At 37.8% G+C, this 16,689-nt stretch overlaps 1 protein-coding gene across 2 annotated transcripts in view; it reads left to right on the top strand.

The window, feature by feature from the left end:
- ADCY8 (adenylate cyclase 8) overlaps positions 1-16,689 on the top strand; it is a 119,808-nt gene that overhangs the window by 38,005 nt on the left and 65,114 nt on the right. For both annotated transcript variants that reach the window (XM_061447715.1, XM_061447714.1), the window contains exons 3-4: positions 10,800-10,930; positions 13,826-13,937. In XM_061447715.1, coding sequence (XP_061303699.1) covers positions 10,800-10,930; positions 13,826-13,937 — 243 coding nt within the window. The remainder of the gene's footprint in view (positions 1-10,799; positions 10,931-13,825; positions 13,938-16,689) is intronic.

Raw genomic sequence — 16,689 nt, forward strand, 5'->3', positions numbered from 1 at the left:
GTACACTTTCTGCACCTTTTTGTCTCAAAACACTCCATCTGCTTAACCCACTTGCAGTAGAAAGCACAATAGTTTGCATGTCAGATCTTAGATGCTGTTCCTTCACATTTGCTGCTGTTGTTTGTTATCATCAGAGCACAACTCCACATTTTGCTTTTAAGTAGAAACCTAATGTAAAATCAAGATACAAATAATCCTCCGCCTTCTCTCCCATTCCTTGCAAACTTGGAGTAGTCACACGGACTCAAACAGAATAATGAGATTTAGAGCCAGTGCTGGAGAGATAGGAATCAGACTCTGAACTGCAATTATAGAGAGGAAATATAATGCCAGATAGTGTCAGGACTTCAGGGATGGGAGCTTTCCCTGGAAGAAATTGGTGAGAAAGAAACTTCCCCTCCCTAGGAGCTGGCTTTTGGAACTTGTGATAAAACCTCTTTCTGAAAATCTGTGGTTTCTTACCAGGTTGCTCAAATGCTCTGCTGGTCAGTAGTTGATCAGGTTTTGGTGGCTTGTGCCTCCTGTGTTCTCAGCTCTTTACTAAAGAGAGAGATGTCTAATAAGAAAAAGCCATTATCACAGCTGTCACTAACTTGCTGATGTCCCAGGGAAGTGGACAAAGGTGAAATGAGTAACGGGAATGAAACAGTTTCGGACCCCTACAGTGATGAGACACTTCTGCCAGCTCGTCTGCAGTACAGTCATCCCTGCTTAAATGAACCCCAGGCTCCCAATTCACCAGGCTAGTGCCTTTCCTGAGTTCTGAATACACTTACTCATTTAAAGGCAATTATTTTTTCTTGTTTGGGACAAGAACTTTTAGGCTACTAAGGAAAGTTACTATAGACTACCCTGAAATGACTGTAGGAGAACTCTGAAAATGTCCTTACAAGCTTCACAAATAGCAGACTGGCTCTGTAGTCCAGATAATGGTTTTAAATTATCTGACCAGGAGCAGTACCAATTCTAAGCTAACCAGGGTCAACTCATTGGTGTCATTGCTGAGATAATTTAAGATAAAATATTTAGATTAGTGTTCATGAATGTCTTTCACACCATCAGTATTTAAGTACCCACCTCCAACCCTATTAAAAAGGATTTGATTTTCATAAAGTGACCATTACTTCCACTTAGAGAAACTTCCCAGGGAAAGTTTTATCCAGATTATGCTGTTTAGTATTAGAGTCTTGCAGGTCTCTGAGAAGGTGTATTCCTTGTTTTGACTGGAATAGATGACCTCTTCTCTCTTTTCCATCTTGTTCTGCAGTGATTCAGTCATATAAAGCTGAAAAATAGATGATATGTGAGATTGCTTTCTGAAATTTTCCATGTCATTAGCTAGTACTGCTGAAGTTGTCTGGTAATTTCTGAAGCATAAAAAAAAAATAAAAATAACAAAATGGTAAAAGAAACACCTAAATTAATAGAAATTTGAAACACTGCAGAACAATTATGTGAAGATTCTATAGCAGATGAGTCAAAGCAGTCCTGGAGAACTGAAAGTGTACTAGGACATAGTACCACAGACATTAAAGTCAGATGGGGCTATTCTGATATTTTAGAATAAAATTGAATTGTAGGAGCTGTTTTGTACTCATTTTGTATTCCAGTAAAATAAACAATAGCTTAAGATTATGCCATTATGGAATCAGTTTCCAGTAGGTGTGTCTATCTGTCTCCTGTTCTTAAAGTATAACCCATCCTTCCCGTCCAAACTAATTCAAATTTATGGAAGCTAATGCACTAGAAGACAGTACAATGCTTTTTGTTGAGACATGAGTCTGATTTCCATATAAATGTTTTTCTTCTAGTAATTTTTCTTCTCTACAATAATTTAATAAAGAATAAATAAAAAAATCATCATGAGATTTGGAAAAAAATTACAAAACTATAAAATTTGCCCTTCCATGTATTAGATATGTCTAACGTATTACTATATATTACAAAACCACTTGTAACCGTAAGTGATGTCAATAAGACAGGGCGGGAATACAAATTGTTTTGCAGTTCCTGCTTTTCACCACTAGTCTTTGTTACATGGTTGGGTTTCACTACGGAATGTAAGTCTAACATGCTCTTAATTCACGATGTAAAAGATAATGCATTAGGATCCAGAGGATTGCTTGTACTCAATATTGACAAGGCCACTGAATTTAAGACCTGTAGTTCCTACTGCCTACGTTAACAACAGCTCAAATGACAAAGCAAGGTCAGGAGATTGTTTCGTGATGTAGCCTAACAGGTCCAACAGCAGGCCCTTGCTCCCAAGGAACACAGACTTGTCCCCTCAGCTCTTACTCACAGACACATGCTCCTTTCTCAGTCCCATGCAAGTTAGTGGTGCTCACATGGCCTTAGGTGAGCTAATTCCTTGTGCCCGTGTCGTACAGTGTAAGCATCAGCTGTACTTAGTTTCACAATTAATCATGTTACTTTAAAAAGAATTTTATGGAAGAATACAGTTTTTCACTTAAAAGATACATGCAGGAGCAGTAACAGGTACCATGCAAAACAAAAAAAATCAGCAGGAAGGGTTGTTCCACTACTCCCCAGCATGCTACAGGATGAGTTGAGTTTATATGAAGACAAAATGATACTGGGAAGGTATGAAAATACAAACTGGCAGCCCTGGAATCAGTCTTTTACATCTCAAGATGCACAGGGCAAGCAGGCATTGAGATTGTGATATGCTTATATTGCCAACTGGCTGATGAGACAGGCACCTCCTTTGATGCCTGGCAATAGACTTAATCATCAAGCCTTGCCAAGGTCTTGTAAAGTGGCTTCAGGTACTTCAGTCTTCAAACCATTCATCATCCAACCAAAGCAAAGGACCAGCAGTATCTTGCAGTCCTTCGCTTCAGCATGTGTTACATATACTGTCTCAAGCTGTTCTGGGCAAGAGTATTGAAGAAGCAGTTGAATAAAGTGCCTTTCCTACAAGAAGTCTGTGGATAAAGCTTCTTCTTTCTGCATTACCACAAACTTTATGATGCTTTTCAGTGAACAACTAGACACTGTTATAAAAAGTCATGTCTCTTATAAACACTGGGTTATTAACTTGGATCAGGATCTACCTGTGTTTCACAGCCAATAGCTAAACAAAAGAGACTCCAAAACCTCCTGTGTGATCTGGCCTTGTTACTCTTTGAGAGCAGCAGGTGCCTAAATGTAACACATAGCCAAGAATGAAATGAATGGAAATAGTAACTGCCTGAACTCAAATGAAAGAAAGTCAATATAGTTCATCTTTCATGTTGCAGAAGTAAGTAGTAAGAGCAAACAGGCAATCTCAGAGCCCCAAGAGTCTGAACATTTTAGATATTGCAGTTCCTTACATATTTTTTAATTACTCTATTTCAAAATCTCTATCACACACAAGAAATTACAGCTGCAAATATACTATACTGTCCATTGTGCACTAAGTTAGAACAAAGGAATTTCTTTTTAGAGCTGTTCATCATAATAAGAGGTGCTAATTCCCATTTTCTAGGGTGGCACTGTCATGGTTTAAGACAGGCATCTACAATAATTATATCTGTTCTGAGTACTGTCAGTTTTTCAGTAGAATTTTTATCTACACCCTTAAATGTAACAAAAGTTAATGTGGTCCAGAAAGGCTAAAGCCACTGCTCTGAACAATTTTCCTCTGTTAAGTTCAGTGCTTAAGACTTAATGCCTCTATGATATTAATTGTAAAAGTTGCCAAGGACAAGCTTGATGATTCTGGCAAAATGATTCTTTAAAATTCAAGATGAAAAGTGTGGTGTCGATTCTGTAGAGTCTTTGTTGAGTTAAGCATTTATGGACTATGTCCACTCCAGTTTTACAGAGTTGGCCTGGGAACAGCCATGAGTAACTTGTTCCCTGATCCAAAGACTTCTTCCCACAAGATATATGTGAATGTATGATAACATATATGATAAATGCATCATATATAAAATATATGATACATTTGAGAGTATATCTAGAGGAGGAAGAACAAAATCTAAATTCAGCTCTTGGTCAAGAGGGGCTTTTCATCGCTTGGCAAAGCCAACCCCAATAAAGATGTTGAGAAACAAAGGAAAATCCCAAGGCAGTTTAGGCAGCATGTCATCGTCACTCACCCTATGCCATCTAATGGGAGTCAGCATAGGTAGCTTATGCAGACATCAGTCCCTGCAGGAATGAGGTCTTCACATGACCTGCAGGAAAACCTTCGGGAGTTTGACCATCCTCTTGGCAACTTCCTGCATCCCCAGACTGTTTGTTGATGTTCTGTGCTTTTTATTACTTTGTTCTCTTTGATCAGCCCCTGTGGAAAGGTCTCCACTTTAGTTTTTATTCACAAAACTGAGACCTTCTGCATTGATTAATAGACTCTTCCCAAGAACTGTTCCAAAGGTTGCTATTTACTTATCAGGGATATGTCCCACTTTTCCCTGAATATGCCTAGCTACATTTGTGGAGTTGTATACACTGTTGTTGTCCCCTGATTTCAGTATGGGGGAAACAACGGGTCAGTGCATGCAGACCACAAAGAGGTTGTTCAACAAAGAATTACTATTGTAGATGCATAAACTAAGAAGTGGACATTAAAGAAAGTATCAGTGTTACAATCTTGGGACTTTAAAAAAACGTATGTGACTCATGAAGTTAACTTGCTTTATCACTTCAGGATTTCACTATTCCTAAATGCTCCTGAAGGAGTAGATAGATTATGTAGGAGTCAATTCCATATTTAGACACCTCCTAAACAAGGTGCCTGCATGCTTTTTACACCTCTGAGCTCCTGCTACAGTCAGCTGACATCTAGTCAATACAAGCAACGGAGCCCAGAGAGACGTGAGGTAACACCAAAGTAGTCATTTACATCTGGTCTGTAGAGTCCAGATTCACTGGATAAGAATGAAACTTAGGCATGACTACATTGTAGTCACCAAAATTCAGGTGTCTGAATGAAGACTTGAATTCTATCAACCTTTTTTTACATTTAGTGACTTCTACCAGTCTTGTTTCTTTCAGTTGGTTGTTCTTTGGGTTAAAGGCCATTTTTTAATTTATTTGCTCTAAAGGCCATTTTTTTAATGTATTTGCGGTAAACTCTGACTGCTCTACCTCAAAGACAAGGGTTGATTCATGTAATGAATATTTTAATAGGAGAATAGATCAGCAGCTATTTTGTAATATTCCTTTGTTGATGTCTTCTTTCTTCTATGTCTTTTCTCTTGAACATATATATCTCTGTTCCTTTTTAAAGCACTTACCACTACTGCTGCTCACCTTTGAATTGTCTCCACTTAGCCAATTGCTCAACTACCACACTTTCAACAAAGCTGGATAATGTAGTTTCCTTCGTCCTAGAGTTCACAACACTTCTTTATTAGGCCTTTCTCTGAAAAAGAGAAGACTATTTTTCATGTCTTTCCCTCCTTGTCTGAAAATACCTTCCAGGAAAGACTGACTAGAAACGTGAGGACTCTTTAATTGTGCAAATAATAAGGTGCAGAAGAATATGCAGTTATTTCCCATTTTCTCTTTTGTGATTTGCTACCGCTCTTTTGCACATGACCTTCACACATTTGTGCTGTTCTTCTGTGCCTCAGTATCTAAACCTGTGAAATGGGAATGATAATGCTTAACTTATTTAAAGCAAAGGTCTTTATATGAAGGAGACAGTGACCTGACACTCATTCTTGCATAACTTGCATAAGCTTTTTTAACTGTTGGATTGAAGAAAAGTGATGAAAAAGTCCTGTGAAGAGGAAAGATGGACGTGATCCACACTGGAGTCCACCTTTCAGCGCCTAATTTTTGGAAGGGGTCTGGTTCAGCATCTCCACCACCCTACCAGTCTGGTGTAGTTTAAGAGCAGCTTGGAACAGCAAAGACAGTTTATGCCCATAGAGGGAAGAGTTTTTTGTCCTTTCAATGTCCCAGTACCATAGAATTGGCTGGTGGCTGGAGTGCCTCACAAAAATATATATAGACACGCGCACACTCATGAGCATTTAGCTGTTACTTTTCTTGTAGTGTTCCTCCATAGCATGACATATATAACACAGAATAGTGACATGAGCTGCATATGCACTTTCAATTGTGATCCTTACAAGAGCTCTTCACTTGCTACCATATTAATAGAGGAGGACCGCCACACAGGCACACTAATTAACCTCTGTTTTCATGGGTCATTTCCAAATCTTATGTGGAGCTAAGAACGTTTAACTTAATGAGTAGCATGAAGGTTAATATATCAAATGTGCTGGGCACATAATTTCCTGGCTTGCTGAACATATGCCAAATGAACTATGTTTTATTTAAAATAAACATTCTAAAGCCATTGTTTGATTCCTTATTAACTGAATGCAAACAAGGAATGTCAGCTTTTCCTGTTGTGAAAAGTACGTTCTCTATTTTAGCCATATGTCTACGAACAAATGGCTTTTTTTTATGTTCCCTTCTCACAGATTCCATAAATAGTCCAATAATAACCAGGATTTATGTTTACTTTCTTTCTTTTATCATCTTTTTTTTTTGAATTTGTGTTCCTATTTGTCTTCCTAAAAGGATAAGGTACGAAATAACATACATTTTTTTTACAGTGAAATGAGTTTGTGCTACTCTGAATATATCTTCACAGGAATCCATCTAATGCTTTAACTGTATTGCTCCCTTGAAAATGTATCTGATTTATTCAAAGCGTGGATTTATTATATGGTAATATTGAGAAATGTATCTTAGTAGTGAAGGAATAAGAGAATATATAACCCAAGTGTCATCTCTTATAGGAGGCTGAAGGACACACAATATTAAAATTCTTTTTGGTTCCTGGAATATCAATCAGCAGCTCTTCCTAAACATGCCATTGTAAGATGTCCTGGGACATTTACTTGAGAGCTTAGCTACCTTAGGGCTAGACATTCCTGTGAAAACCTGGGTTTGCAGGAGCAAAGAACCTCCTAAGGGACTGTTTTTCCTCTTGCTATCACAAGAACCACATCCAGCATTTGCACATCACAAGAGTGCAGGATACCAGAATTCCCAGGTGGGAATGGTAGAAGAAAGCCAAGACAATGCAGATGTCCTCAGATTAGTACCGCTCTGAATGGGGAAACGGAAGGTCTGAGTTGGTCTTTTTACCAGTTTAAAGGATGAGCTCACTACATGATAGCTAACTGCCTGCTCTACATCAGCTATCACTACCTCTCATCATTTTTTCCTCTTCCTCTTGAACACAGCCCCTGATTTAGTAAGGGATTGTAAAGATCAGTAGATCTCTCATCTTCAATGGTAGCATGTTATGCAGGCAGGAACAAGCCCAGGAAAAAGCTGTCATCTCAGAATGGAGCGATACACACCTCCACTCCAGCGGAAGATATTATTACAGAGCATGTGTTTTGTCTTCTTGAGTAAACCTACAGTTCACCTCAGCTGGGGCTGCCACCTAGACAAATGAAAGTGTTTATACAAAATGTTTTATTTGTAGCTGAGGATTGTTTACCAACTATTGACTAAGACTGCCCAGAGGGAATTCTTCATGATCTTCACCTAAAAGCTGTGAGGTAGAAACAATATTGCCTCCTACAAATGCTGGGGAAGGATGCCTTCAATTTTACAGGTGTTTTATCTATGGCTACATTTCGTCCACATTATCTAATTGCGCAGGCATAAACCCCAGGATTTTCATGATTGTTTTGCTTTTCTCATTCTACCATCACTTTTTTCTCTGTCTTGTTCTTTCTAAACAACTTTTTCCCCTCAAGAAAGGACATGCCCTGCGAGTCTGCATAATGTTAGTTTATATTATATCCTCCTAATATCAAGTTGCCTCACAACAACCTCAATGTCAGTTTCTCTGCCAGAAAACAGAAAATCTATGTAACATAGACTCCTAGAATCAAGTAGGCTGTAGAAGTGTTTAATCTTCCACAAAAAAAACCCTGACTGTATAGGGAGAAACTGAAGTCAGGACTCCTGGGTGCTACATACTTTGCTACTTGTGAAAGGTGGCTTACTCTTCATCCCTGAATATCATCTCAGTGGAGTGTACCATAACAACCACGGATGCAAGCAACTGCAGCCAGAAAGTTAAGCAGTGCTGAGCTAAATGCCAAGTTACCATTATGGTGATAGGAGAACTTAAAAGCTCAGAATCAAAATCCTTCCCTTTTCGTAAGATTTAGGATTTCAGTGACAAGAAGCATTTTATTGCCTGTGGAGTGCATTTTCAGCAGCATTTACTCTATGGTATTTGGTAGGGATAGTGGTCTCCTTGCAGATGCTACAAGAATTAACCGTTTTCTTCTAAACCAACCTAAAATTGCCTTTTGTCCTCATATTTCTCCTGAGTGTCACCTTTAGGAGATGAAAACTCTTGAGAGATCTGAGAGGTGAAGTACAAATAGAAGAGAAGAATGTTCCTATTGTAAAGATTAAGTAAGAAATATGCATAGTAAATGCAAATGCTGTAGAAGTTAGGGTCTTCAAGCCAAGTTAAGGCAATAACAATAGTAATAATAAAATATAGCATTGCCATAAAGTGCTGTTAAGAATGACTTTTTTCACCTAGAACAGGTCATAAAGCAAGGGCAGACTGGCTTAGCTGACCAAAAACCTGAGAAATTAATGTTAAGATTTGGACCAAGGCCATCTTGAAATGGTCATAAGCAAAACACATCCATTTACCAAGTTTGTGATAACTTAGCTTCACACTAATAATTTAAAAGATGGGCTCTGTCTTGCACCAGGGCTTCTCTGGAAAAGAGCTTATGTCCTATTTTGCAGCTTCTTCCGGCTTAGGAATTTCTTGACAATAGTGGTAATGAAGCATTTGTTTCTTTCCGGTTTAAAAGCTTAAGTAAGAGTTAGCCCTAAAGAGCTACAATCTATTAGAACTTCTGAACATCTTAAAACATACACAGGTATTTCCAAGACTCATTTTCTTATCAAATATTTATATGGCATTATTTTTAATTGCTTATTTTATTTCATATTCATATTTTCAGTAAAAAGGTTTTGAAATTTTTGGATATTTTCTTTTCTGAAACTGATTTCTCGCTATCTTTTTGCTTCCACTTCACATCTGGGTTCAACACTGCTGTCGATTTCCAAACATGCAAAGGACTTTTTGTAAAGTTTGATGGGTGGGGTGGAGTAGGGTGGAGACAGAATTTATGGAAATACCTGTCTTTCCTAAGTATAAAAGGGAAGATTTGGTTTGGAAACTACTTCCACCCCTCAGTATTGCTTGGTACTATGCAAGTGCTTTCTCCACAGCAGTGTCACTAAACTGCTTTGAAAATACAAGAAGAGATTCACACTGCACCATATTTCCTCTGTGAGCATTGCCTGGGGGGGACTTTCTTCACTGGTGTCTTCTACTTCTTTAAAGTTTCCATATGTGCCTGATTTGGAAGTTCACATCTGGCTTTCCCTACACCTGTCCTATTCCCCCAAATGTCATCTGAAATTTGGTGATAAGCAGCTTACAGAACTGACATTCTCTTCTTTAGTTGAGTAAGATTTTATCTTTTACAATCCTGTAAAGCAAAGAATGGTTAATAATTTGGAGCCAGTTCAGTGAAAAACTGATGGGTTTCCTTCAGTGTTATTTGGAGTGATATATTTCAATACTGAACAAATCTGGTTAATCTACGAAAGAACTGAGGGCAAGAGGACACAATAACAGTATTTCAGTACAGAAATTTTTTTACAGAGAAGGCAATCAGTGATTCTCTAAACCCACTTTAAAAGGATCAAAACCAAGCTTAATTTGCAGAGAAACAGATTTAGGTAGGATGCTTGCAAAATCTGCCAAAGCTGCCAAACTGATGAGCAACTGAATCAGGGACGTTGTAAAACTTGCCAGGGGATGATCTAGGGCTTTCATGGAAGAGCTCAATAATCTTCTGAGGTCTTGGCAGGCCCTACTTAAATGTTAGTTGTTATGACAGGGACTGGAAAACAGCACTTTTGTGTATGTGCACATATATATATGTATACTTTAACACTATATGTGTATGTACGCTAATATACACTGTTGTACTGTATGTACACACTGGTGATAAACTAATGTACACTGATACTTTATTAAAACATATTAATGATATACATTATACACTATTAATAAACATGCACATGTATATAATTATGTCTCACTCCAACTTGTCTCAAAACTTACGCTTTCTGAGTGTTCCTGAGACACAAACAAACTCATTAGAAATGCTGAATATGTTCTCCAGTCTTCCTAGTAGAACGGGCCAGTTTGAATATCCTTACTTAAATTCATTTGTATCCTTCCGCTACATAAATCAGCCAGTCAAGAGACATGGTAGCCCTGAGTACTGGATGCACAATCTGAAAGTGCCAGTTCAGGGAGCTCATGCACGTTCCTCCAGTAAGCAGAGCCTATGAATGGACATATGGCATGTGAGTAGAAGTGCATAACACTGTGTAACACATCTACATGTGTGGAAAGGGTTAAGGAACTCAAATTACAATTATAACTAAAGAATTGATGTTCATGATTGTGGTCTAGCGCAAGAGACCTGTGTGTGTGCTCAGACAGTAGAATTACATTGCTAGTTCTCTGGGTGATATGGCAGCTCCTTGGCTAATCATCTATATTAGGTCCATATTTTAGACTCAGGTTGGGAATGTGAATTATCACAACTGGTCTGAGATAGAATTTTTAGAGGGGAGGGTCACATCTTAAATGACAGATACTTGTCTCTTTAAATAGGGCAAGAGCTCAATCAGTGTTCTGTGAAGTACGAATTCAGACTGATACTGAAACTTTGGTTTCCTCTTTGTTTTAGGAACGGCTAGTACTCTCTGTCTTACCACGTTTTGTAGTCCTGGAAATGATAAATGATATGACCAATGTAGAAGATGAACATTTGCAACACCAATTTCATAAGATCTATATTCATCGTTATGAGAATGTCAGGTAGGTGGAGGAGCCTCTCTTTAATGTTTAAGGTGTTAAATGCTGTTAAATGCCTCTTGTTTGAAAGTTTCCCTATTTTTGCTTTGTTCATTCATAAATTAGGAAATTATTAAAGTGTAACCCTTAATCCCAAAGCAGATAAGCAGTTAAGTGTCCTCTTTTACTCATCTTTGTCATGGCAAGAACCATTTGAATTTAACACTAGGCCTTCTCCATTTGTATATTTTTCCACTTGAATTAATTTGTCAGGATTGCACAGAAAGGGAACCCTGCTTACCCGTGGACACATATTCTGACTTGTGGTTGACCCCACATGCTGAGAAATTAGATGGAGATTTCTAAGAGTCTTTAAAGTTGTAGACTTGTCATGTGGCTCCTCTGTTTAGTAGCCATTTTCATTCATTCTTATTGCCATTTTCCTAAATTTATTTCCCTTTTTCACCCTCCTCTCTAAATTTTATATTTCTTAAAATTAGTTAACAGGAAGATAGTAGTTATTCTATGAGGACTCAAGGTAATAAGTCCTAATTACACATTTAGAATCATAGAATGGTTAGGGTTGGAAGGGAGATCATCCAGTTACAACCCCCCTGCCATGGACAGGGACATCTCACCCTAGACCATGTCGCCCAAAGCTCTGTCCAACTTGGCCTTGAACACTGCCAGCGATGGAACACTTATCACTTCTTTGGGCAACCTGTTCCAGTGCCTCACCACCCTTAGGGTAAAGAACTTCCTTATATCTAACTTTTCCTGTTTAATTTAAACCCATTACCCCTTATTCTGTTGCTGCAGTCCCTAATGAAGAGTCCCAACATACTTTACACCAGATGATCAGCTTCTATTCCGTGATGTTACAGAATCTCTGAGTTTATTGTGGTTCCGGCCACCAGAATATTTAGCCAGCCCAATACATTTTCCATAAGTTTTTTCCCTAACCACAAGGGCAACTGATCGAGTAACCATCAGTGAAAGAACTGAAAAGTAAGCAGCCTTGGATATGATATGAGATGGTTTGTTAGAAAAGCGTGTACTTCAGCTTTTGATGAAACCCAAATATAACTTTGTCTGGATAACTTCAATGCGCATAATTTGAACTTCTGCAAAAGAGTAAGTTGATTATCTGCTTCTGTGGCCTTGCAGTAGCTCAGACATATCATTTTATTAAATCTGGCGGAAAGTTTCAAGGACCCTTACAAAAGGCTTGAACTGAACTAAATTAAAATGTCTTCCATTACTCTTTTTCATTCTCAGAGTAAGTGTTGCTGTAGAAAAACCAGAATACAGAGAAGATGGCCCTTCTTTTTCAATGGAAAAGAGTTGCAGTTAGGGGTGAAAAGTCAAAACATAATTTATCTTTGAAAGAGCTTTAAAATAAAGATTCTGGTGTGCTTTAGAGTAGAGATGTTGGTTGGTTCCTATGCATGCTGCCAGGGACAAGAACTTTTCAAAACTTGGTTTCACATTATTTTTTTCCCAAACCAATGCTATATGAATCCCTAAAATTAATATCCAGCTAGATTTTTTTGTTGTTTTGATACTGAAAACTGTAGAAATTAGTTGTTTGATATCTTATCTTTAACACTTTAGTATATTATTATTGTTCATTTGTCTTTGGGTAGTTTGGTACTTTATCTTTTAATTTTGTATTTTTCTTACTGGTAAAAAATTTACCCTGTTTGTGAGCCTGTTACGTAACCCTTACATAAACCTTTACTAGCCTGCACATTTGAAAATGAATTGAACTATAATTAGTCTTATTTTATTGTCCACCTGGTCATTACTATATTTAATATTGGTTACATTAATGATTCTTAAACACTGTCAAATCATGATGTTTTTCAACACAAATGAAAGATCCTAGGCTACTCAGACTGTAGCTCCACTTATTGGTTGACTTTGAAGTTCTAACAAGGCTCATTTGGGTTATTTCCAGACAATGCTAGCATGTGCCTTTTTGAACACTACTACTGTTTAGAGGAGACAATACTTCATTTCTTCAGCTACTAAGTACTGAGCTATACATGCATTGGTCTGGATAAAATCTTGAACACCGTAGACTCGATATTCACTTGTGCTCATTGTAGACATAGGTTACAGGCAAAGCTACATGGCTAGAAAATTCACTGGCTGCTGAAATGCAGGTTAAAGCTTTGTTTGTAACTAGTTTGTTGACTAAGACCCCATCTTCAGGCACTGAATTTGATGCACCTAAATTCAAAGTATGATCCACTGGGCTCCCTTTGAAATCAAAGGAAAGAACAAAGACTCATCCAAATAAAGATTTGCAACTTAAATAGAGGGTACTATACTTCTAACTCATGTGCTTCTGCCAAGTCCCTAAAATTAGATACAATAAAGTTGGCCTGAGCCTGGTATATATCAAGACTGTCATGAATCTGTTGTCTTAGGATTTTTGTGTGGCACAGAGATAAGTAAAGCCTGAAAATCACACTAAAAACAGAAACCGCTGAAGTCAAACTCACTGTAAAAACCAGCTATATATAAACCCACCCTCAAAGAATACTGTCAGTTGCTAACAGATAGCTGGGCGCCAAGTCTGTCTGTTTATACAGCTCTCTATGTCAAGGGTGCACTATGCCTCCGTCTTCTCACTGATCAATAGTGGCAACTGTGCTTATTAAGGCTTAACTATATCTTCTTTAATGATTTGAAAAATCCAAAACTTCATAACACATATTTCTTTCTCACACATGCTAGCATTTATTTAGTCCCTTCTGTATTTATATTCAGCACTCCAGAATCTCCAAGTCTAGAGCAAAGGTAACATGAAATTGAAATGATCCTTTACTTGTAAATTACTGGAAGGTAGCTGAGGACATTCAGTTACCAAATGAAATAGACTGCAATATTAATATACCTTCTTTTTTTTAGCATTCTTTTCGCAGATGTTAAAGGTTTCACCAACCTCTCCACAACTCTGTCAGCCCAGGAGCTGGTCCGAATGCTGAATGAGCTCTTTGCCAGATTTGATCGACTAGCACATGTGAGTTAAACACAGTTTATTTGCAAAAGGATATGAAATCAACTCTGTATTTGGGACCTCTGGGAAATACTTTCTAATCACTTTGAACAGAATTCATCTAGATTTTCCCCACTGGGATTTTATACAGCCATTGAGTTTGGAAGTCACTTCCACATTTATTGGAAGTGTTGAGTGTCAGTAGTGAGACAAAGCTCAGTCAGTCATCAGAACTTCATGCTTTTGCAGTGCTCAACCAAGAATTAAAGTAGAATGAAAGCAGATCACGTACAACAGTTTCTAAGGAAGTTTTATGTTTCTGGTCCTTGCTGGCAAATGAAATTTTTTAACACTGTAGCTTTATATTGACTTTTCTTCTGAGAACTGAAGTTTGAAAGACCTATACATTTAAAGGTCAATCAGCCACTGCACTCATTGCAATTTTGCAATTGTTAGTTACCAGCAGGTTTTACAATCTTTAAGTTGGATTCCACCGAGCTAACCAATGAAATAAACACAGTAGAGGAATTAACAACACTAGGCAAATTAATTGCTAATTAATTAGTACTGATTAGAAAAAAACAAAACAACAAAACAAACCACAGATATACATGCACAACGTGCTCAGTTTTGCTAGGCTTGCATTTTCTTTTCTGTTTTATGTTTCTTTGGTCATGGTTTAATTTCTTGTGATGGCCTTTAGGTGCAACATCTAAGCTGGCGAATAAGGCTGTTAGTGTAGGGAATGAAGTGCATTTAATGTAGTTTGCCTTATACTTTATCCAACTAAATGTAGACACCTGCTATGGGTAAATAGTAATTACATTATGAATATAATTGATTATGCTCTTTATTTAATAAAGGGAGCCTAAAATGACTTGCTTTCATGCACACATCTACATCCCTCACTGATTTTTATACACTTCTGTTTCAGGGGCATGGGGTGCACAGATGTCACTAAGACCCTTGGCATCATTTCAGCTTGCAAATTAAAGTCAAAGAAAGCAAGACTTCTGTAATTATTCAAAGCTCTTTTGAGTCAGTTATTTTTATCTCAAATGGCAATGTGTTTCCTCATGTACAGAGTGATGCCATAACCCATTGTCCAGACACTGGCAAATTGGTAAATGCAATCTACAGTATTTGTTTTGCAAACAAAAAAATACAAACTCATCAGCTCTGGTCTACGATAAAAACCAAGCAGGATGAAAGAAGTTACCTCAGTGACGTGGTTTAAACCTAGTCAGGCAACTCGTTCACCCACTTCCCCTCCTTCTTGCCCTCCCCCTGCTCCCGGAGGGATGGAGAGGAGACTTCAGCTACTGCTGAACCCAGGACACTCAGTCTTGTCTTTTAGAAAGCTTATAGGAGTAACGTCTGCTTCTCTATGAAATGACAAGAATAGCAGCCATAACTGAAGAAACATTTTAAACCAAATTAGCTGTATGTCACAGAATTATTTTGGGAAGAATATGTACACAGTATGACTTACTGCCTTGCTTTACATTTCAGTTTTGCCTACCATACTTCGTAGAACAGATTCCTCTTTCATGATCATTAGCCATATTTTCTAATCAATCCAGAAAATCCTCCCTTGCTTGCCACTTAGCCCTGAAGGCACTTCTCTGGTTGGTTTTAATATTTTATAGGAACTGAAAATTTTGTTGCTTTAAACGCCCAAAGATTTCCCCCTTCTCTGTGGTTTGCCATACATCTCCTACGTAAGCCTTCTAGAAATCTTTCTATTGCAGTCCTATGAGTCTATTATGAGTCCTAAATTCTTAAATCTTCAGGGGGAACACTGAGTCTGCCCACATAGGAGTACGGATCTCAAATACGTAGGTGACTATTTTAAAGAAACATTAATATATATGCCAGTTTTTCTAACATAGCCAAGAATTTCTTACCCAGAAATTTGCAGACTTTGAGATTAAAGAACTCTGTCTGAAAAACTTGATCATCAGGACAGACACCTCTCAAGTGAATGTCCCAGTTACTAAATGCAAGACTTTATGCTCATTTTCTTTCCTAGTTTGAATTTGCTTTTCTCTTCATTAATTAGACTTATCCAGTTGTCTAGATCAATCCTCTGAAAGGCAGAAAACATGCTAAGAGTCACTGCAGGAACTGAAGAATTTGGCTACAAAGATTAGGGTGATCTAACCATGACTAATTACAATTTATTTAAAAGAAAGGTTCTTTGACTGTGTTCCTTTTTTATGGCTTCTGAGACTTGGATGTCATGCTACTTGCCTGATGTCCTGATGATAATGATGCCAACCCAGGGAGATTAATTCCCCTTCTTGCACTTTCTAGGAAAACAAGACTCCTCACTCAGAGTTCTGGACTCATACAGAGGGGACAGCTGCCTAAAATGAAAGGGCCTAAACCTTGTACTGAACTTAACGTTCGCCTTTGGAAAATTTTGGAAGTGAGCACTGACTGGGCCATGACCCAAATTTTGAGGACTTGTGATTTACATGGACATGTCAGCCTACACAACTGGCAGTTTATGAAGCTTTTACACCTGGCAAAGTTTCATCTTTTGAAAAAATGCCCAGTCTTTGTCAGAAGGTCACAGGAGATGGAGAAATACTTGTGTGTTTTGGGAGTTTATTCTAGTGCCTTAATACTCTCACTGTTAATTTAGTATAGCTTGTTTCTCATTTTATTTTTTTTTCTGACTTTGAATTACATCCATTTATTTTTGCTATGACCTATTTTTCCTAGAAATAAAAACCATCTTGTAGCCACTGATTTTCTCCGGGACAACATT

The sequence above is a fragment of the Pezoporus flaviventris genome, unplaced genomic scaffold (assembly GCF_033815535.1).
Source record: "Pezoporus flaviventris isolate CSIRO_AGI_PZ_B2104156 unplaced genomic scaffold, CSIRO_AGI_Pfla_v1 ptg000007l, whole genome shotgun sequence".
NCBI lineage: Eukaryota > Metazoa > Chordata > Aves > Psittaciformes > Psittacidae > Pezoporus > Pezoporus flaviventris.